We start from the raw sequence: 23,629 nt of genomic DNA, 5'->3' as shown, positions 1-23,629 counted from the left end.
ATATACATCAGAGGTGAATCAAACCAAATTTTAAGCCAAAGAAACATCATCTTCACATACTCTCATTCCAAAGGATTTTCTAACACATCTGTTCTTGTCCTTTCTGGATTTTAAGATCACTGGAACAGAGAGAATCCAATTCTTTTGTCTGTTCAGTACTCAAGCAGGAAACAACAAACCGTGCTTTGTTAGGACTGACTTTCCCAAATCCCTTTGGCTCCAGGATCCAAGAGCATATGTGACATTTCAGGCTGACCATTCAAGATGTGAAACGCTCAAAGTCACCAGCCATGGTTCAAAGTCGTAAGCCATAAATAAATCCTATCAGTGATAATATAATCTGTGAAGCTATAGCCTGGAGTAAAAAGATGCAGACAGGTAATCTTTCTGTAAACTGAGGTTTAAGGGTTAAGTACAACTGACTCAGAAATGACAATCATGTGCAGGATTGCCTGGAAAGCCACAATGTACGTGCTTCAATTGATGTTTTATGATTGTCAATAGCTTATCTAGGAACCTGATTCCATTCCACATGAATTTATCTCTGCTGCTACTAACTTTAGCACTCCTCTGAACAAGGCCTACCTGAGGACTGGCAGGTTTGAAGTACAGCATGATGAGGACCTGCCAGCAAAAATCCCAGCTGTGCTAGAGAAAGCACGCACCGTATTTCCTGAGCAGCTCAGGGGCAGTCCTGAAGCGTATTCTTTCTTAGATCTTGCAAATACAATGCTTGTTGATGTAGCCAGCATCTTTGTGTTTATTTAACCCTGGCTGCCCTACCCTTACGGCATATACACCTAATTATGAAGATTGCAATACATCATGTGAGGCCATACAATAAGAACAAGATATGCCAAGCTCTTCAGAGCACATTTCTGTGGTATTTTGAGCAGATAATCATATCTTTCCCCTGCATACAAGGACATTAAATAAGTGTATTTTATAGACAATCCATCGGAAAGCAGTTGCTGTGCTACTGACCTAGTGCCTATATTTGAAAACCAGAGTCAAAACACACACAAAAGATATGTGAATTGCAAAAGAAAAGGAAATATCACAACTTGCCTCACAGGGGGAGTTCCTCAAAGGAGCTGGAAATGTGCTGCTGGTCATGACAGTGTTTGCTACTGCTGGTGCTCTGCTGGTGTTAAGGAGGAGTGCACAGCCTGGATAAAAGAACAGGAAGAAGGTCAAACTGCAGCACTGATCTTCTGGTTTCAGGGTTTGTGAAACCTCTCAAGAACCCATGTTACCTGGCTCCTACTACAGCAAAATGCCAGAGAGCAGGGACTTCTTCAATATGTTAGGGATGCTGCTTCACCTACCCAACAAATACACTCAGGAAACATGATTATTTTCCCCCTACAGCTATCTTCTGTTGCTTCATGACTTCAGGTTTATCCTCCTTGCAAGACTGAATAACAAAATGTTTATTTTATGTACAGAAGGTAACATGGAAGAAAATATTTGCCAAAACCAAAAAAAAAATACAGCTATGGCAAAACACCACCACAGAGTAGCATTAATGCAGCTGCATTAAAGGAGCCTCTTTGCTTCTTTAATTATTTGTTGGAAAAAAGAGAAACAAAGGCGGTAGTAACACTAGGGTTTTTCCTTGGCAGCTTTTACATGAGCTGCAGCACTGCTGCAGCTCTGCTCTCCAGCTTAGGAGGGTAGCACTACTTAGAGCCCATTTGGGCTTTCACTGAAATGACTTCTACAGCATAGACGAATCATAAATGAGCAGCACTTGCCAGCTCCCCACATTATACTCTTTGTGTCTCTTTGCCTTTGTGTTTGCCTATGCGCCTATCACTTTATGGTCTGTAATACTGTGGACTAAACCACCAGATGGCCTAGATCAGATTAACTGCACTGTAGGCTATACCAGCTCACACAACAGCAGAGAATCTTGCTCTTCATGTTTAACTCTGGATCTAACTTTCTAAAGTAATGTTGAGATTATACACCATTACTGTTATTATTCTATCCCTTTAGATGCTTCTGTGCCCCACCAGTAAATGCCTTCAATGATTTACACTACTACAGTGGGAAAAAGCTTATCCTGGCAGGTAGCCCATTTGCCAAAACTCAACCAGAAATAGTTCAGTGCCTGAAGTTACAAACCTTCAATGGTTTGTACAGGAAGGATTAGAAATGAACTGCTGGGATTGGATAGGGCAACCAGTATACAGTATTCATACACAGAAGTGGAATTCGACAGACCATGGAGCAAAGAAAAATAGGCTGTGAGAGGGTACAAAGGAGCAGTACAAAGAAACAGAGGAAGTAAATGAGAAAATCGGAAAGAAAAAAAAGCAGATCAGGATGGAGGAGGATCATGCAGATGAACACTTGGTGTGAAGTTGCTTAGGAGGGGTCAAGATTCATGTCTAGTGTCAGTTGTGGAGACCTGAGGTAGCATTCTGTACTCTCAATAAAGGAAGTGAGCAGGATAGTCTTTTGCTCAAAGCACTTACAGTAGAAAGGTGGCTTTTGTACTGAAGGAAAACGGTTGTGCTCTGGGCTTCCAATCCGCCATGGAGAAGGATGGGACACAGAGGAGCCTTGCATCCAGCCACAATCCCCTTCTTCAAACGAACAGTAAAAGCCAGAGGGAAGCTTTTCTGCAAGTGGAACAAAGAGACACACACACTAGAACAACGCAGGTGAGTTGAGGAGGAGACTCCTGGCCACACAGAGAAGCTGCAGTGACTATTCTGACTCAGTTTGCCCAGGCCATGTGGGCACCTCCACAGCTACTCAGTCCTTTCATGTGGAATCATGCCCATGCCTGACCATGAAGAAGGTGGTGGCAAGGGAAACAGCTCCCAAACTGTGACTGACTCCCACCACACTTTGACAAGCCCAAGTGAGAGGGCATCTCAGTGTACACTGTAGTATCTCCTAAGTACCTGGCCTCTACAGCTCCACAGGTATGAACCCACTCAAGGTAACATCTTGGAGATGATTTCTTAGCCACTGCTCCTCCAGCCTCACAGAAGGAAATCTGGGAAAGGGGTAAGTTCCTAACATGACTGCCCTTCCTTACAGTCTAGGTCCTGAGTCAGCCCAGCCCAGCAATGTGATCTCTTCTCTCTGAGAGCGTTGATGCAATCTCAGGTAAAGCACTGAATCCTTTTGTGCCTCAGTTTTTGCACCTGAGGATCTGTTTGGTGATATAAATGCATGAAAAAAAAGGATACTTTATTTTAAGCCATATTTTCAGGCTTTGAAGCCCACTCATTCTGTCACTGGCTTAAGATTTCAGGCAAGTTTCCAGCTCGAAACAATAAAGATACACTAGCTTTTTGCCTTTAAATTAATCGGTTTTAAAGTAACAGTCATCTCTTTCAAAGTAGAAGGTAACTTTATGCCTTCCATCTCCTGATCTACCTACATTGGAAATTCTTCTTACAAAGGGTGCAAAGTACTGTTCCCTTTGCCCTGCACCATACACTTATATTGCCGTATGTGGACATCATCTGCTGGCCATGAATCACCCACTTCCTTCAAAGCTCATAAAATACTTTTTCCCATCAATCTCAACAAACCCTCACTGCCTCCTCCCTAATATCTTCTGTTGTCTAATTCCCACCTTTGCATTTCTCCAACATGAGGCCAGATTTTGTACTTATTAAATACACTGTAAAACGCCATGTAAAATCACTACCACTATAACATGATTTTCACTTCTGGTGAATCACTAATGATCCTTACTATGTATTCTGCACCCAGGGTGCAGCTGAGAACTCTGCCAGCTAATAAAAGGGAACAAACTGGGTTTTATGGGAAAAGAAGTAGAGCACAAAGCTAGCCTGGGTGAAAAAGATGTCCCTTTTAACATAGTTAACATTAGGCATTAGAGATACCAGAACAGAAGCAAAGTGACCAGTCATTATATACCCTATATACAGACTAACCAGTCCTTGGGGCTGGCAATACAAAGCCCCTTAACACACCTGCTCAGTGAAGTTGGTCCTTCTTCCAATAAACTAGAAAAACTCCTGTGGTGAACAGATGTAGCAACAAACATGATGATGATATTCTTAACTTCTCACTGCTTCTACACCACTGTGTACTCAACTCTGTACTAAAATCAATTTAGCCTTTACTCCATATTTGTTTTTTTCCTTCCCTGTTCCCCCGAACTTCTCCTAAATCTATCTTTGGTCTTTTTGTGTGGGTTTGGTTTTCGTTTTCTCTTTTTTTTTTTTTGTTGTTTTTTTTTGGTTGCTGTTGTTGTTTTTTGGGTTTTTTTTGGTTGGTTGGTTGGTATTTTTTTTGAAAGAAAGGAAAATGATACAAGAAATATATTTAAAATTGTAAGATTAAAAATAAATTTCATATGTGAACACATTATGAAACTCCACAGCCAGGAAATCAGTTTTTTCTTTCAACCAGTTGTTAAATTTAGAGTGAAAATGTCTTCATTTACAAAATGTAGGATAGACTACAAACTCCTAAAGCAAGAGAATTTGCTCATCAGATGATACTGGCAATTTCATTAGCTTCTCTGTGAGAAGAGGATGGTCCTGAACTCAGATTTTGCTGTGATTAAGAAATTTTCCCTCTGAAATCTTCTATCTATATAGAAAATTTATATATATAAATTTCTAGCTATTAAGACACTGAGGCAACAGTATTCAAACTCCAGATAATTCAGAAAATTTAAACATCTGCAGAACTCACTGTCTGAGTTTGCAGATCAATTAAATACCTGCTTGCAGAGCTCAGCTTTGACTCGCACACCTCAAAAGGCAATTCACTGTCAGCGACACATGCATGTGCTCCCTAGTATACCCTGAGAAGACACATCCCAACTGCAGCATCTAGACCAGCAATACTTAATTTTCTAGGAGCCTGAATCACAACTGACTTCACAGAGGAAACTGAAATAAGTCTTACATCTGTGGCTTTTTAGTAGGGCCAAATCTGAACCTGGAACCTGACATGGAGGCAAGAACCCCTGCTTTACTGTTATTTTCTGCAAGCATGCAAATCTGCTACGAAAAGATCAAAACCTGGACTGGAGTTATGGCTTTTTCAACTTTTCCCTTTTAAAAATCTCTCAACTCATTCAGCCTGGGCTTTAAATGTGAAGCTGTTAAGCAGAGAGTTGCTTCCTTGTGTTTTACCCTTCAACAGAACTTGATTATATTTCATTGCGCAGCCAGAGGTTGGGATCCAAAGAAAATGACAAATTAGAATGTGTCCTGAATTCCTACTGAAACAGCTTGGCTCGGTGTCCAACTGAATTAATTTCATGGCCATACGCTGTCTAGGATGATGTAAACAAGTCAGAGCAGCAGGAGCCGTCATATAAGTAGCAATCCCTGCCTGGAGAGCAGAAGAAGTTCACTGCTGATGAACAAGTAAGGGCATAAATAAGAAGCTATTACTTTCCCAGAAAATTTCTTTCCCCTTCCACAAATTATTTTTTTTATGGGTTTTCAGATGTCTTGTGCACTGGATGCATTTTCTTTGCTGCTCTTTCTCACTTTGAATACATACAGCACCTTCTACAAAGACCTCTTTGGCCAGCACTTCTCTGTCGACATGCGCTTCTCAATTTTCTGCATATTTATAATTCATACTCACGTTAGTGCAGACATGGGGCTGATCAGGGAAAGCTCAGTGCAAAATCAAGTAGATTAGGGGGCAGGAGTTACATCTATTGAAACCTGCCATGTTAGATATTATCATTAATGACAGAAACCTTAACAGATTTAGACTTTAGTAAGATTAAGATGCAGCTTGTGCATATAGGGTGGAGGACAGAGGCATCCAGTGAGACTGGAGCACTTGTGAGAACATGAGAGTCTCTGCTTTTGAATGATGAATTAGAGAAAACCTGTAGGGTGTTAAACTTGTTCCTAAGTAAATATTTTCAAGCCTTCAGAATGAATTACCTTTTAAGCAACACCTAAATAAGTTCATTTTTTTTCCTCATCTCAGATTTTTCATCCATTAATAGCAAGAAAAATTAGCAACTAACTGGAATAATTTATAAAGCAGATGGAGCAGGTTCTTGATTCAAAACTAGGTGTAAATGAACCAGCTACTACAGTTTAAACTTTTGGGTGAAATTGCAGACCGATATGATAAAGGACAAAAGCATAAAAGACTACTCTGGTATGTGTGGACCTATACTAAATTTAAGATGAAATCTCAGCAACCAAATAGATCAGCTACTCAAACAATTCAAAGGAGCACATGAATCTTAAATATGAGTTTATTTCAATGGCTGCCTCCATGCTTGCAGTTGGTCAGCTAAATTCTAACAGAAATGAAGCGTAAGAAGGCAAAATACTTTTCAACAGTCAACAAAGAGTTATCCTTTACTGCCAGAAGGCTTTGCTGAGGTCAGAACTGCCAGAGGTTAGAATTTGTTGCTAGAAGTACAGTTGTTGATCAAGAAAGAAGCAAAAAGATTAGTGTATGCAGGATAGGAACCTTAAGAGAGCAGAAAACAGAAACAGGTTGCTACTTCATAAGGGGGACTCTGCTGGGCTGTATCTATCACCAGGATATAAATTAATCCAGTGTTTTTTTCATGCATTTTTGCCTGGAAAGTAAACTGGCCCCTGTAGAATTAATTATCTATGCTTTTTTGGTCACTTGCTCATGTTATCACAAATTTAAACTTTATAGGTTCCTATTCAAGCTGTCATCTGGTTTTCTGACAGATGTGTGCATGCACTCTTCCAACCACATAGCACAGCCTGAGTCACTCCTTTCATGAATCAGATACTAGTCTTCCTATCTTACCTGGTAATGTGTTTAACATCCTTAAATATTCATTGAGGCAAAGAGTGAAAATTACTCTTTAACCCAGTGGTTATGAGATTTATCTGAAAGATGGAGGACATCACTTTCAATCCCTATTCCAGGTAAAATTTATAAAACGTGGAAGAGCAATCCCAGGAGATACTTGAATAATCATTCTCTTCCAAACTAGACAAGAATTTCAGACCACGGTTTTGGAAACTCTGCATGGAGAGAGGAAATACGGGTTCAAATTCACTTAGGCAGAAGAAGCAGCAGTCCTGGGTTGGTAATATCCTAACTGAATCCTGTAAGTTCTGGGTCCCTACATAATAAATACTCTTATCAGCACCTCTATTTTTTATTTTTTTTTAATATATCCATTACTTTCCTAACATAATCCATACATTGTAGGATTTGCTATACTATATATAGAACTCGTTTAGCATAACTTGCTTAGCTTAAGTAGTTAAATTTGCTGAAGCCTTAAGCTGCAAACTGTGAACTTTCACCTAGATATGTTGAACTTTTAGCTAGTTAAGTAAAAGAAGGCTCCAGAGCCAGTTCTAGCCACCAGATAAAGAAGCTGCCTTCATTAACAGAAGCTGCAAGCTTAGAGATAAGAAATGGCCCTAGAGACAATGAGAAGACCCAATGTAGAATGGGAAGATCTCAGGCCCTAATAATAATACTGGCCTGTTCCGTTGCATGAAGGGTAGGAATTTAGATTGTAAGGGGATAATTGCCCGTGGATTTCTTTGCTCAAGGTCCCTTGTCAGATGCAACCCGCTTGAGCTGTAGCAGTATTAATACAGAGTGCTTTTTTCAGAGTTGCTGGAGCACCTCCTGTATGAGGACAGGCTGAGAAAACTGGGGCTGTTCAGCCTGGAGAAAAGAAGCTGTGTGGAGACCTTATAGCAGCCTTCCAGTATTTGAAGAGGGCCTACAAGGATGCTGTAGAGCAACTCTTCATCATGGACTGTAGTGATAAGACAAGGGGCAACAAGTTCAAACTGAAACAGGGGAGATTTAACTTGGACATAAGGCAGAAATTCTTTACTGTGAGAGTGGTGAGGCACTGGAACAGGTTGCCTGAGGAAGATGTGAATGTGCCATCCTTGGTGTTCAAGGCCAGGCTGGACAGGGCTTGGAGCAACCTGGTCTAGTGTACGGTGTCCCTGCCCATGACAGGGGGTTGGAACTGGATGATCTTAAGGTCCTTTCCAACCCTGGGATTTCATGGTCCTTCCCAGCCTGGGATTCTACGATTTTATGATTTTTTGGCTGATCAATTCAGTAGAAACCTAGAGTTGAACCCTGTTATTGTGGCTGGCATGTATAAATTCCATACACGTAAAAGCATGAATTTACTAGCAAAGACATAAGACAGCCACTATCTTAGGTTTTAATGCATGTCTGCAAAGCGTGCTTCTGCAAAGTCTTTTCCAGGGCCATGCTTCCATCAGTCTGTTAAATCTGTATGTCTGATCCCAAATCAACGCAGTTTGTCATCTAATTCCACATCTGCCTCTTTGAAGCTGTCGTTTGCTCTTGCAAGATTATTTGATTATGACTCAAATAGCAACATGTTTTTCTCTAGGGGTCATCCCTCTCTGATTTTACACTCTCTACACAGACTAATTGGTTGCATGCAGAACAAGCACCATGACATTTCCTTGGCCATTAATAAGTAAAGAGATGTTAACAAACAGCAGGCTTTAGGGAGACTTTTTCAGCTAAGAAAGGAACAAAAAAAAAAAAAAAAAAATCAAATGAATAGGAAGAAAGAAAGAAACAAACAAAAAGCTGGGGGAAAAAAATTAGTACCTGCACAACAAAAAGAGTGTGAAAGATAAAAACCCCCAACATCTCCTCGAAACTCAAAGATGGAAGCCTTTGGTTAAAAGTAATCTTAGGAGCTCTCCCCTCAGGTTTGAGCACAGCTACATCTTTTTCTGACAGCTCTTCTGTGCAAGCAGAAGCATTTGGGAACTCTCTTTCTCTGCTTTAAGGATCTGAATCACTTTTCGCCACACTTAAAAAAGCTGATGAAAACATCTACGTTGCTCAGGACTAAAATGACAACTAAAATGCTGGAAGTTGACATATGTTTTATGTTAGTCTGCCATGCAGATGTAACATATAAAACATTAGATCCTTTCTCTGTTTTGTGTAAGAATTCTTATGCCAAGAATATTCAACACAGTAAGACGTAAAAAGAGAAATTAGCCATAGGGCTGAGTAGGCTTGTCAGTGGATACACAGACAAGCACCCAACCTGAGCTCTTGCTAAGGCAAGCCTGTCTTTTTGTGTTACTTGGATGGAAAATGGTGCTTTTGGGGCCTTTTGGCTGTGAATAAGAACTCTCATTCCCAGTACCTGTGGGAATACAAGCCGTGTGCTCTTCTCCTCAAGCTAGCGACTGATGCTCCCCTAAACAGGCAGTTAAAATATCTTCTGATTTTTACATTTTCTCATTTACATTCTGTGTACATTCTTTGCTGACACATCTGTAAGTGCTATACTGCTTTATGCAAATAGCTACAGATGAATGCTGCATGGAGAGGGAAAAGGCAACCAAATCAGCCCCTGTGGATAACGTGTGTGTGAGAGGGATAAGTCACTTTACCAGCTGGCTTACCAGATACAAGGCCCTCCTGATACATGTATGTGGATGAGACACCAGTCACATGTGCACCCAGTGTCTGAAAATGACATTTTAACAGGTAAGCATGTTCCTCTAGGCCTACCCCATCCTATGGTGGTATTTAGTTTGCATCCATGACTGGTACAACTCCACCTTGTGAGCTCTGCTGCTCCCACTGGTATAGACAGAATTACCCTCCCAAGGCAGAGCCATTTATAGCAGGCAGAGACAACAGTGTATCTGGATGGTAAATAGCATGTTTCCCTCCTTCCAATGAAATGGAAATGCATTCAACCTACTGATTATCATAATATACCAAGGTTTTTCTAATTAAAGTCTGAAATACCATTATGAGGCTTCAGAGCTCTGTTTTAAAGCACTTAGGCAAAAAGGTTTCAGTACTACCAATATGAAGCATTACTGGTTCTAAGGAGCTGCAACTCTACAGTGACAACACCCTCTCTATGAAACTGAATCTAATGTTCACTGAGCGTGTCATTAACAAACATAATTCCAAATTGTAACAACCTATATCTAGCATGAGAGAGTAGCACATCATGTCAAGCTTCTAACTAGTTTATTACATGATCTCAGGTCAAACCACTCTTCTCCGCACCAATAAAATCTGTTAATTTATATTTACTAGCAGCAAAGAACTAGAATTTGCTAGAGGTTGTGTATCACACTGATGTTAAATTTTTGCTAGAAACTGCAAAAGTCTGCTAAGCCTAGACATTACCTATATCAACAGAGCTTGTCTGAATTACCTTACCCAGATTCTCCCCTGCTCTATCTGTCACATATGAAAGCTAAACTGAGAATAATTGCCTCTTCTATTTCAGAGGCTTTTTCTGGTACTGATATTTTGGTCAGGGAATACATTTTTTGCATACCAAATCAACACAGCTCTGCCAAGAAGAGTCCATAGGCCAAATCAGCTGTGACACATACACTTTAAATTGGTAAATGATGAACTCTCAAAAGCTATTTTTCTCAATATATTTGCCCTGTGGATAACCACATGGCTGACAATCCACCACTCCTAACTCTCCGCAGACTGGCAAAGGGGAAGATGCTGGAAGTAGAACATGTGGAGGTATAGAAAAAGCAGTACGGCATCTTTAAGATGGTTAAAGGAAGGCCCTAAACTATCTAGGCTATGCAGCACAATAACAAAGTATTCAGGCACAGCAAGCTCTCAGAAAACTCAGGCTGCTATCTATCTTCTGCTATATTTTGTTAGACTACTGACTGCTGAAGAGAGGATAGAAAACAAGAGGAATTACAAAGACACTGGAGATGGCCAAAGACTAGCTACTGGCTCTACTCATTTTTCATTTTGGAAGTTCTCTCCTTTCTCCCCTCTTCTGCCACATGCTGTGCTACATTTTGATTAAAGGCTCTAACAAACTTCACATTTCATAATTCTGTAAGGCATCTAGCTATTCAGGCTGTACTTCCTTTGCATTTTTGATCAAGAATTTGGAAGAGATGAAGCACTAAGAGCATCTTAAGAACCTGCTGAAGTAGTAATGTGGGCGAGTACAGGAACATAGAATCATAGAATAGCTTGGGTTGGAAGGGACCTTCAAAGATCATCTAGTTCAACCCCCCTGCAAAAAGCAGGGACATCTTCAACTAGATTGGGTTACTCAGAACCACATCCAGCATATCAAACAGTCTATCTGCTCTAGGCAGACATCCAGAGTAACTGCATGTACTATGTAGGATACCGGTCTTTTGATAGCACCAAATTAGTCTATTAATGCTAAATTTGAGCATTAAAATTCAAAACAGTAAATGCTTTTTCAAAAGCAGGGTGCAGCCTGGGGGCTTGATTTACTCACTGCATGTATCTCCCTCATCTTCTCCCTCGACGCAGTCCTTGGTGAAGTCACACACCTGCCCCAACCTTATCGCTGTTCCGTTCCAGCAGCTGAAGGAACCCTCCAGAGCCATTTTTGAGCCAGAAGCAGACCCTAAAGAAAAAGGAAACAAAACCCACTTCAGATTACTGAATTACCTTCCTCTTAACCAACAGGTCATAGGATCCTGGAAAACACCTTGTAAAATCCCCTTCTTCCAATAATCACTTGATAAAGTACTTACTGTGTTTGACCTGTTTGATCTTGTCAAATATCTAATGGTACACCTAACAGAGAATTTCAGTTCCCCAGGCATTTCTAGTGTTTTAACGTGGAAGGCATCTCTGACCCTTGAAAAGAGGGCTGAAATCCTTCAGCCTGCTTTGTGGAACTTCGAAGAAAAACAAAATATGTATGATAGCTTTTTAATTGTGTATGAATTTACTGCTGGACTGACAGTCCTGAAGATGTATATCCTCGCTGTCTAGCTCAGGAATAACATAGCTGCAGGATTTGGAAAGAATACAAGCTTTCATCATGCCCTCCTGTCAACATGTATTACCTATGACTTGGGTGTATAACATTGCCATCTTCTCTCTGCAAGACAGAAAACAGTCTGATCTCTGCTTGCAGTTTTCTTTCTCTTCTACACCCACTCCTTCATCCCTTCCCCTCAAGTCAGGAAGCTCACAGCAGACTACATCTACCAAGATAAAATCACTAATTAATTTTACCTATGCTAAGCAGCAAAAGGCAGTCAGCAATGTGGAAAGGAGCCAACTCTTATGAAACAAGGTCACTTACAATTAGAGGCCAGTATCATCCATTCAGAAATGATCCTGAGTACTTGTCACCTGGCACTGTCCTTTACTGAAGGCACACGATTCCTTTGATAGCTGAGATGTCAGAGATCATCCAGCTGGATGGGTATGATTTTCCTTACCGTAGGAGTTCTTACAAGGGCATGCAGGGAAAGGACAAGGGGGAATGGTTTTAAACTGGAAGAGGGTAGATTAGACATTAGGAAGAAGCTCTTCCCTGTGAGGGTGCTGAGGCACTGGCACAGGGTGCCCAGAGAAGCTGTGGCTGCTCCATCCCCGGCAGTGTTGAAGGCCAGGTTAGACGGGGCCTGGCGCAACCTGGTCTAGTGGAAGGTGTGTCTGCCTGTGGCAGGGGGTTGGAACTGGGTGAGCTTTAAGGTCCCCTCCAACCCAAATCATTCTGTGATTCTATGAATTCACTCATCCCCAGTGACTCAGATACTAAGAATAAGGCCTTTTTTCTTTTTTTTTTTTAAGAGACACATGCTGCAGATCAGCCACCTCAAGAAGGCAGTAAGTAGTTCGAGAACATCCTATAGCCAGTACATATTGAGGGGGATAAACTCAAAAAGCAGCAGAGCTCCTTCCACAAAAAATTTGGGTGTAGATGCAATTCACCAAAACCTTTCTGACTTTCTGCAGAGAGATCTGCTTCCAGTCACTGCTCCTAGAAGGCAAATCCAGAAGTTCAAAGAGGCCTGTGCTGCAAATTCCCCATTGCAACACCTCCTGCCCTGTCTCATATTAGATGGGTAAATGCTCAAGATTAAACCAAAGCCTCTGGGCAGAGTGAGCCATTGTTTGCCTAACTCATCTGTGCTTGCTGAACAGCACAGCTACATCATGTTCTCTGGTACTACAGGGAGTTGGGAATCACTGGCAATTCAATTAGATGTGCACTTGATACTTTTATTTATATTGCCTGCCAAAAGTAAAAATTAATGAAGCATGTAGGAAAGCAACCACTATTTCTCTTCAAGCTTATTTTATGGTGCAAATCAATTCAGGAGTGGGGGGAATACATGCCAAAACTTTTTAATAAAGGACCCCAGCTCCTGAAAAGGGTGCTCTATGTGGCTGTCAGCTCAATGCTTTTGAGTGCCTCAGAGCAATTCTGGCTTGCTTCATGCAGGCTGTACAGTGCCCTTGTATTTCAGGCAGGGTCAAAGCATGACTACAGAGGACGGCTTTGCAGGAAAAACAGACCAAGTAACTCAGAGCTGGCTGCTGACAATTTCTGCAGGCCTCTGGGCAAGGCTTTAAGGCAATGAGAGGATATCTATCTTCCTTGGCTTTGCTGTGCTCCTTATAAAAATGCACTCCTAGAGACACAGTGCTGAGAGCCTTCCTTATGTTACATGCAAAGCTCTTCACATGTCACAAGCTGGATGCATCAGGCTCAGGCCAGTGTGCAAATGGATGCTAGAGAGCTATCAGAAGTCACTCTGGTAACTCAGGTGTCCCCTTCTCCTAGGGGTATGCAATGAACCTCCACAGCACCATGTTGCTGGAAGGACCCCTAAAGAAAAGTTAAGAGAGACATCCCAGGGCACTTCTATGAGGTTAATAACATCATGACACCCTTGAAAAAAACACCTTTAAGTCCTAGTCAAATTCTGAAGTACTTTTGTCTCTGAATTATCCCCCAGACAGTTTTGAACCCCACATTTATTACCAGCTCTCATGTCCTACTCTGCTTACCTGCAATCTTTTCCGCAATGTCTGTGTTTTATCCCAGCAGCTGCTGGGATAAGATACACAGAGATTCAGAGGAGGGGTTATTGTAGACAATGGAGTTGTTCTGTTTACTCAGTTCATTATAACCTTGTAAAGGAATTCAGTTTTCCAAGCACATGACTGCATTATTAGGAATTATAATGGAACCAAGGCATTCAAGAGCACCTACTGTCTTCCCAGATGTCTTTGTTGCAGCCTAGGAGCACAAATCTCCTGAAGTCAACTGACTGTACTGTTTAAAAGTCCAGGAGCTTTTCCTCCAAAACAATGCAGCAGATTTGCATGCTCATTTATCTCTGTGGAGACGGGGCTTCAATTAGCTTGGATTTGCATTAGACCCATATATACATGCTCCTTGTATAGGATGGAGAACACAAATAGCAAAGCTGCAGCACGGGGAGTGGCTGGGCTCTGTGATAGTACGTGATTCATTCCTATCTCCTGTTTGCTTGCTTACCATGTGCACAAAGGCAGAATGAATTGGATAAAGGAGATGATTAACTAGTAAAACAAATAGAGAGCAGAAAAACACCCAAATACAAATGACCCTTTTAATGGGGCACTTGATGCAGCTGTTTGCATCCAAGCTCAAGGAAACGCAATTTTTAATTAAAATATTTTGTAACAAAAATAGACATCTGATCTTTTCATTTCCCAGCCCAAACTGCTCTTGGCAAGGTGAGCCAGAATGACCTAGATTGCTGAGTGAAGTGGCCTCTACTCACACACAGAAGATGCGCAAGGAAAGGAAATGAATGGTATCAAGTAAGTATCAAAGTAAAATTTGTGGGAGACATCCTTTATATTTACAGCAGTGTTTACGTAGCCAGTGGCATCCATAAATTATAGCAGTCATTAAGCTGTACCACGGCTGGCTTGGAGTCTTATAAATCATTATTTAAACAGCAGCATTAAACAAATGGCATTTCAAGCTCTAAATTGGAAGGAGAAACAAACAACTCCTTGGGGAACACGTGCTGACTTTATACCTCACAGGTTCTGCTTCTGAACACAGTCCAGCCTTGGCAGTGTTTAAATCCAGTACCAGACTCTGGACACAAATGACATCCTGGGCTCGTTACTGCCCACGCTTTTGGACTTCGTTTCCATATAGCAGTATGGAAAGGGGAAAATCATGTGGCTTACCCTAATGCAAAGAAAACAACTTACTGCTCAGACTGTGGAGCCACAGCAGATGTACTTCACCCCTCAGCAGATTCTCTCTGTCTTGGATTGCCTCTTCTTTCCTCCCCTTTCCCTTGAGAGGAGCTGGCAAACTCTGGTGGATCTTTCTCTGAGGAATGTGGCCAGAAAGATTGTGATGTTTGATCACCACAAAACAGGAACCTTCAGCTTACTGCCACCACACTTGGCCAGGTGGGACAGAAGAACGAAATTTTTATAGGCTTTCACAAAGATATCCCTTATCTTGCAACATGGCTACACTGCTAATTATTACGCAGGACTAGTCAAGCTGAACATAACTATACCTTCACGTTACATTCAACTTCTCAGGCCATAATTTATAATGCTACCGAAGGCTCTTGGGACCAACACAGTAAAGTAAAGCCTTCCCGCTCAGCACACATGAAACCAAGAGATCTTAATAGGACAGTATCTGGTTGTTGTTCAAAACCCCTGTCATTTATATTCTGCAATAAAAGGTGAAGAGAATTGCAAAGACCTGGGATGAATGAGCATGTTTTACCAACAAGCTCTAGGCTATCCCTGAGGAGCTTGGTTGGACATAGCTCAATTGATTCCAGTGGTTCTTGGGGCAAGACCCTCTATGCACACAAGGTGAAAACCTTCCATTTTTAAGTGCATGTATGTAATTAAGAAATATCTATCCATGGAAATCCACCACATCTGCCTCACCGTATGTGCTACCTCTCAACAAAGAAATTTTCCTACTATTTAATTACAGCTCTTAAAACTATTTTCTAATGGGCTAGCACTGCTAGTCTAACATTCCTCCATCAAACACCAGGGATTGTGCAACCTTACTGACAACGCTTATCTGTCGCAAGTATTTGTCATTAACTTTCCTCTCGTCCTCCTTTGGTTTAAGGCTTCGACTCAGATATTTAACGAGAGAGTATTTGGGAGATTTAAAGGTTGAGCGAAACATAGAAAAGCTGCTGTCTAGCTAGAAAAAGACAGTGAGAATTCTGGTGAGTTTCTGATAATTGATTTTTCTCCCAGGCACATCATTTCCTCGTTCAGCATCTCCATCCCTCCAGCCTTCCTGCAGCGCAGAGGTTTGAAGGCTGAGGGCTCACTTGGCGCTGAGGATAGCCCTGCTCCAGGACAAAGACCATTTTCTAGCGCTACGAGTCATTAATAGCCCTACTTTCACCATTAGAGAAGTTGGAAGGTATGAAATAAAAGAGGTAAGAAAGTGAAAGAAGAGAAAAATGAGTTCATGTTTAAGGGAATTGAAGCCATCCTTGGCAAATGGCTATTGAACTCCAACATGATATAGGGCAGATCACATAAATCAAAACTTGCACAGCAAGCTACACTACCCCCATTTTCCAGGCAACCACCCCAGGACACCTGTATTCAGATCTGCAAAAAAGCCAAGTGGTCACAGCTGCAAATGAGACCAGTAAGAGAGAGACTTGGAAAACAGAATGTCCTCAAAAAATGCTTTGAATAAAGATAGGACTCCAGGTTTCTTGCACCAGGCAGCCAAAATTACTCAACACTTCATAATTTCTGACTTTAATCTTTGCAACAGCATTGTTACTGCTGCTGTCATTGCCTAAGGATGCAAGTGAAGCCACATTTGTAGGAGGAAGTGATCTCTTTTTATTAGACTGCCTGTATCAGGCAGAAAAAGCAACCCATATTTAGATATGCCTGAAAGCTTGGCCATTTTTTTTCAGTTAGATAAATTGGCTTTAATCTTATTTCACTTTTTATACATAAAACAGGAATAAGCTCCTCTCAAGAGCTCTGTGATGCTCATTTCATTAACATTTGTAAGGAACTAAGATGTTAGGATAACAAAGCCATGAAAAAAAACTAAGGAAATTATTTATATCTTCCCAGTACAGATTGAATAATTTATGGTGTAAAATGAACCATCATGCATTTGATGAAGGTAGGACAGAGGATCGTAAATAACTTCCCATTGAGGGAGCATCCCCCCTACACTTCATGCTTAAGGGTGCAGCATTCCCACAGTGAGCTGCTCTAAGACCAGAAATCTTGCTCATTAGAGCCACGCAGAAACAGGATTTTCATTTCACCAGAAACGTCAACATTTCAAAATGCATCTACCTGTAAAATAAAAATGCCCAATTTTCTCAAAAAATTTTGAAACAATTCTGGGTTGAAAATAGTGACTAAAGAGGTTTCAACCCATAACTAAATATTGTCATAAACCCAGGAAATTTGAAAACATGTGAATTCAGACAAAGATAAAATTTGAGGCAAGAAACTCAAGGGGAAACTCACTGGTCCGCAACTCACTCTTGTCGATAGTTCAAGCAGCTCAGTGCTAACGTGCTCTGCCTCTCTGCTGCTGCTGTTTCATAGTAGGGATGCTATGCTCAGATTTGAAAACGTCTGCTCCTTCAGCTTTCCCTACTGCCAGTACGATTGCTTACACAGAAGAAAGCTTCACAGCACACCTGAGGAGCCAGCACTTGTTCACTGCCATGTTTCAGCAGCATGAACTTTCTCCAGAGCCATGCAGCATTCAGGCTAGCCAGGCCCCCCTCTTGGAAAATTTTTTGACCAGGTATACTTACTTGTCCTACCTTTCGACCGAATAACTTCCCAACATTAATGTTGGTGTGATGTATTTTTAATGAATTTACAGCAATAACTAGCTACCTTAAAACTACAATGAAGTATGAATTTGGAATAAAAAGTTAGCTGTATTTCACACATTCTCATTTTTCAATTAGGGAAGTTGACTGAGGATCTAATATTTATATTCATGGCTCCTGAGACAGCAAATAATTGCTGAGCGCAATAAATGACATGATAATGTTTTTCGCTATTAATCTTGCACAAAATCTTGATGCTTTTTTGGTTTTTTTGCTAGGGCTCATGGTAACATACATATTTTTTCCTGTTATATGCTTACTAATGAATGAGCAGCTCCAACACCACATCCAAAAATTAACACTAAGCAAGTAAACAGCAGCAGCAATTTCTATAAAGGAAATGTGGTTTTCCAGTGTACACTGATCCCTACCTATTTTATGGTATCTAGAAAATTGAAAAAGGCCAAAATAGATGGAAAATACTTATTCCCACATACCTATGAAACACTGTGTATGCGCAGACTTTGGACTCTGTAATTTTACCTTACACAGCAGATCGTTAAGGTTTCCATCCCCAAATATGAACATCCTGACTTAGAACAATACAATGGGATAGAGGAATTTTGTTAAAATTCCAAATCGCATTTCTTTTGGTTACTTTTTGCTCCTCTTGTTTCAGTATCAGACTACATTTGACTCCTTTTTCTCTCAGGTACCACTGCAGCTTCATGAGATTAAAAAAAAAACCAACAAAACAAAAGACCTCACCGCCTCCAGCTTTCATACCTCTCCTAAAAGCAGTTAACAGTGTATTTGCAACAGTAAGCAACTGGTTAAGAAAAAAGACCAAAAACCCCTTTTCTGTGATTTTCTGTGAAATCTTCAAAAACAAACCTTGGAGAGGGAAAATAAAAAACTCCAACTTCTATTATTAGCTCTGTCATCCCCGTCATAGGCTTGGAGACCAGCTCTCACCCACAGGAAACACTGGCCAGACTGATTGCTAGCTCACTGGAAGATGAATGCTGCTTGCCACATGTGATGGATGCTGTCAAAATCATGAGGTGGTTAAGATCTCTAAGCTTATTTATAGACAACAGGAGTAGATTTAATGCAGAGCCACTCTCAACATCAGACATGGAACTGAATATGAAATAAAACAAGGCTACTGGAGAAAGGACATGAAAATAGTACTTCCAAACTTCATGCATGCCTCTTGGGTATACTAAAGAGCTGATTAAATAGGAAATACTTGCAATTTTCCACATTTTGCTTCTTAGAAGGCTTGGTTCATATCCAGTTTCAATTGGTAAGGTAGGTTTTACATTTGCCTGCTCAAGTTTCTCAGTTCTAAGCACAGCCAACATTGCCACTATACACAGATTTTTTTTTCAATTCTTTTCTCCATAAAAAACCCCCCAAAAACCCCCAGCCCCCAAAACAACCAACCAACCAACCAAAAACCAACCAACCAACCAAAAACCCAATCCAAACCACAACCAATAAAACCTCACTAACAGTATTTTAAAGATGAGGAAACTGAGGTACACATCAACTGATTACCATTGCTTAAAAGGGACTGTAAATTGCCCAAACCAGACTCACTCACTGTTGCAACCTCTACCACTTGGACTGAAGTTGCCCAGATCCACTAAAAAAAAAGCCGCAGAAAGCAGAGACTGGAGAAGATTGCTTGGCTCAAAAGCCGATTCCACCCAGGTCAGACATAACCTCTCTCTGAACCCTACAGAAGTAGCATCTCAGTAATCTGTCAATCATGCACTTTTAGCTCTGCCAAGCCAGTCAACAGAGGTATATTTGTATGCTTTGTCATGAAAAACACAAATAGATGCATAACCCTTAATTGCATTCAATCACCATTTTAGATGGGAATCATATTTTTCATTTCTAAAATGCAATTCTGCTTCTATAGCTGTTTAAAGCAGCATCTCTCCTTTCGCTGTCAGCAGTATTAAATTAAGGTTTATGTCCTTACTGCAGATCAGTTACTGGAGGAGGTGGGTGGAATGTCACAAATCAGCACAATCATGAGCATGCTGTGGCCCCTTTCAGCGGGTGCAGTAATGCATCCTCACATCACAGCCAAGTGCTTTACTGTGCAAAGCAGTGGGCCCACAGGCAAGAGTAATAGTTGTTCCAGGTAGGAGCAGCCGCTTGGTGGGGAAAGAAGGTTCACGTTGTGCCCCTCGCCACTGTGCCAGCCTCTGTGTAACTCTGCAGTTGTGTAAGTGCAACAAATTGTTGTCAACGAGCCAATTTCCACTTTGTTAGGAAACTGCGCAACAATACCTCAAAAATTCAAAGCATAAGCAAAACGAAATTGCAGATGAGCACTTGCTGCAAGGGAGACACTGGTGACACTAAAAGGTTTGCCACTGGAAGGAACTTAATGTGGACGGTTTCTATCCGTCCACAATTCAAGGGAAGTAAAGGGAATCACTTCAGTGCTACCCTACCTCCACACAACCCTGAACACCAGTATGTTGGTGAATGTTATGACTCACTGGTGACTCTTCCAGATGAATGCACTGAAAATGCCTACATTTCAGTTCTCTGAAGCCAGTCCAAAGGGATGGAGAAGTAGTCTATCCTTGCTCTTGCGTATCAGGCTGTGCTTCAAGGCCTTCCTACACTTGAATGAAATTATTCCAGGAGAAAAGCTGCTGAAGGTCAATGGCCCTCAACATCAAAAAAAGCCTGCAGAAAGACTCCTTTCTTCAGTACATGTCTCTGCAGAGGATCTCAGTTGACCTTTGAACATGTGGAAGGCTTATGAACTGGGAACACTTACAGAAAAAAAACCAAATGTCAGTGAATAAATGCAGTGCACAGCTCTGTGTAAGCTAAGGTATGTACTGAAGTTACAGGGGAAAAAACACAAGAAGGGATGACAAAACAATTCCAAGAAAGCTACCCAGGTTTCAGACAGTCTCTCTACTGTCCTGTAGAAGACAGGACTACAAGACACTTTGGTTAATGCTTTCCATGCAAGATCTCTCTCCCAAACATATATTGAGGTGCAGAGACAATTGTATGAGTTGACCATATCATTATTCAGAATTACCACACCCTGAGGATGAGATGCCTGTAGGTTGCTAGCCACAGAATAGCCAGGCAAGTGTCAAGCAATATTAAAATGGCTTTTAATTTTTTAATACTGTGATAGGAATCTTAAAACAGTTGTTCTGTGTAAAGACAGATCAAGGAGACAGAACATACCCTATGTCCCTCTCTCTGACTCCCGGTTTTCTTTATGATCTTTACCCTTCAGTGAGCAGACTGTGCAACCAAACTCTCAGGAGATTTTGCACAATTACTCAGAACTGACAGTTGCTTCTTTTACAGTTTGTATCTTCAAATTTGGTACCATAATTTGTATGCCACTACAAACCAGTCCTTTATATCCACTTTGTGAACAGGCTTCCTGTTGAGTGCAAGCTCCCCTTCCAGCTTCTTCCAAACCCTTTTCCCTCCATTTTGCTAACTGATTCAGTAAGCTTTCAGTCAATCTCTCACCTATCCTCAGCCATCGTATTAAATTCTCACAAATCTGCTACTGCTGTTATTATGCAAAGTGCTCCTCCCAGCTGCACAGATTTCAGCAAAGCATAACACCTTGTTGACTCTAGATAAATCTATTTATTCAGTGCAAATGTACCTCTTCCTGACAGACTAATCCTTTATAAGTAAATCCTTTATAACTGCAAAACAATTCATTATACAGAATATAGAAGTAGGACTACACACAGCTTACTGCTCATACTTCATCAAGGCCTAGCAAACAAACATTTGGCTACAAAACAAGTAATAAAAAGAGAGTATGAAACAGGGTGTGCTAGCCCCACTGCAGAGTAAATGGGGTCAGTCTGGTTTTGTGGCAAACAGGTGTAGTATTCCATCCATTAATAACTGTAGGAAGTTCCAGAAGGAGGAGTGGAGCACATGGAAAGGACATCCAGAACCCAGCCTAGCCATGCATGCATCGTATCCTGACTGGCCTGGAATTAAAAAATAATTAGGCATATACAGAACCAAGAAAAATAAACCAATTTCAAGAAATAATGAAATCCTGCATTCTTTCCACCAAAGATCTACTGGACTGTGATGCAGTTTCCAAGGAGATTTTGGAAAAAAAACGTAAGTTTAGGGAAGGGTTCCAGTTGAGCTGCACTGGACAGGACTCACTCGAAAGCACAAACTGCACAAACACACTGAATAATGAAAAAGAACCACCAAACTTTCTTTGGGCCATAAAATGGACTAAGGGAGACCTAAAAGGTACTTTATACATACCTGTATCTACATGTGGTCTTGAAGTATCAATTCAAAAGACCAAATAATGATTAACATGGATTTTCTTAACACCTTTCACCGAGTCTTCCCTCAGTGCGGCGGCCATCTTGGGGAGCACAAACTCTTCCTTTTTTTACCGTAATCCATTGGTCTGCATTTGTAATTCCATTCACGTTAAGCTGCTCATGGTCCTCTCTGTGGTATACTTAAGCTATACTGAGCGCAGAGGTTTTAGCTAGCTGCTATACGTGTTTTACAAAGGGAATAGTTGAAATTCCTGACTTCCAGCCCTCCTGGGGCTTTAACTTAATGGGATGTGCATACAGTTCACCAGTTATAACAACTGTCACTGGCCAGCTACTCACGGCACTGTAGTACCTCAGAGCCTGGAATGCAGCCCATAGTACATGGGGAATCTATCATAGCATTACAGAACGGTTTGAGTTGGAAGGGACTATAAAACAATACAGCTCCTCTTGTTCCAACCCCCTGCCATGGGCAGGGACACCTTCCACTAGACCAGGTTGCTCCAAGCCCCATCCAACCTGGCCTTGAACACTGCCAGGGATGGGGCAGCCACAGCTTCTCTGGGCACCCTGTGCCAGGGCCTCAGCGCTCTCACAGGGAAGAATTTCTTCCTAATGTCTCATCTCAGTCTCCCCTCTGTCAGGTTAAAGCCATTCCCCCTTGTCCTGTCCCTACAGGCCCTTGTCAAAAGCCCCTCTCCAGATTTCTTGTTGCCCCTTGAGGCACTGGAAGCTGCTCTAAGGTCTTCCCTGATTCTTCTCTTCTCCGGGCTGAACAAGCCCAGTTCTCTCAGCCTATGTTCAGAAACTTTAGTAAAATACTATCAACAAAATCAACTGCACTGGAATCTGTACTTAAACCAGGAAAAATGCCTTGCCTCTTCTTCCAGGATTTCTTGACAACCAGCAGCAGGACCTTCATGCGGCAGTAGTTACAGTAAAGGCTCTCAACTGTAATTTGACCATGCCCTTCCTTCCTGGCCCACAGATAATTACTGCTGCTTTTTAGTGAGCAATATAACTTTAAACAGTCTGTCAATGAGGTATCACAGAGATGATAAAAGTGCCTTGCCCTATCTAATGGGGATAAAAATCAATGACCTGCTGTCCCACAAGTGGTAACATAGTCAGAAAGCTCAGAAGCCTCCGCACTCACTGCAGCGAGGTCTTTATGGGCAATGCCACTGCAAAGTTTTCAGCAGAACAATAGGGCAGCTAAGCAAACCAAGACCTGACAAAGTATGTGTTAAGCAGCTTCAGTACAGATGTAGCAGTTCAAGTCTTCTCCAAGAACTCATCTGTCCTATTTTTCATCTCTTTCTCCTGTCCAGTCCAATGATAACCCTGCCAGGAAGGGCTCTGGATAACTTTGCCTCTGCTAGCAAAAAGTAGAAGTGACAGGTATCTCACAGCAGTCACTTGGTCTTTTCCAGGTTGTTTCCATGACTGTGTTGCCAGATGATCCAGCGTATTCTCAGAAATAAAAAACCTGGCATCCTTTTCCCAGTACCCAACAAAAGGAAGAAAAAATGAAATAACCAGGGACTGAGCACAAACAGCCAAACCAGAGCAGCCCAGCATAATTTTTTGAGGTACTTTAAACCAGCACTCCATTTGTGTGTGCAAGGGCCTTGAATTGCTAGCAAATCACCTTTGGAAACTCTG

General features: G+C 41.4%; 1 protein-coding gene across 1 annotated transcript in view; it reads right to left on the bottom strand.

Annotated features, from left to right (window-relative positions):
- Positions 1-23,629, bottom strand: part of ALK (ALK receptor tyrosine kinase) — a 320,140-nt gene that overhangs the window by 68,115 nt on the left and 228,396 nt on the right. The window contains exons 6-8 of the mRNA XM_062605735.1: positions 11,267-11,398; positions 2,484-2,630; positions 1,069-1,169 (exon numbers count right to left, since the gene is read on the bottom strand). Of these exons, the coding sequence (XP_062461719.1) occupies positions 1,069-1,169; positions 2,484-2,630; positions 11,267-11,398 (380 nt within the window). The remainder of the gene's footprint in view (positions 1-1,068; positions 1,170-2,483; positions 2,631-11,266; positions 11,399-23,629) is intronic.

This window comes from Pezoporus occidentalis, unplaced genomic scaffold (assembly GCF_034315485.1).
Source record: "Pezoporus occidentalis ecotype Australia unplaced genomic scaffold, CSIRO_AGI_Poc_V1 ctg93, whole genome shotgun sequence".
Lineage (NCBI taxonomy): Eukaryota > Metazoa > Chordata > Aves > Psittaciformes > Psittacidae > Pezoporus > Pezoporus occidentalis.
The sequence above is the reverse complement of the archived record's forward strand: the minus strand, read 5'-3'. Positions and strand labels throughout refer to the sequence as shown.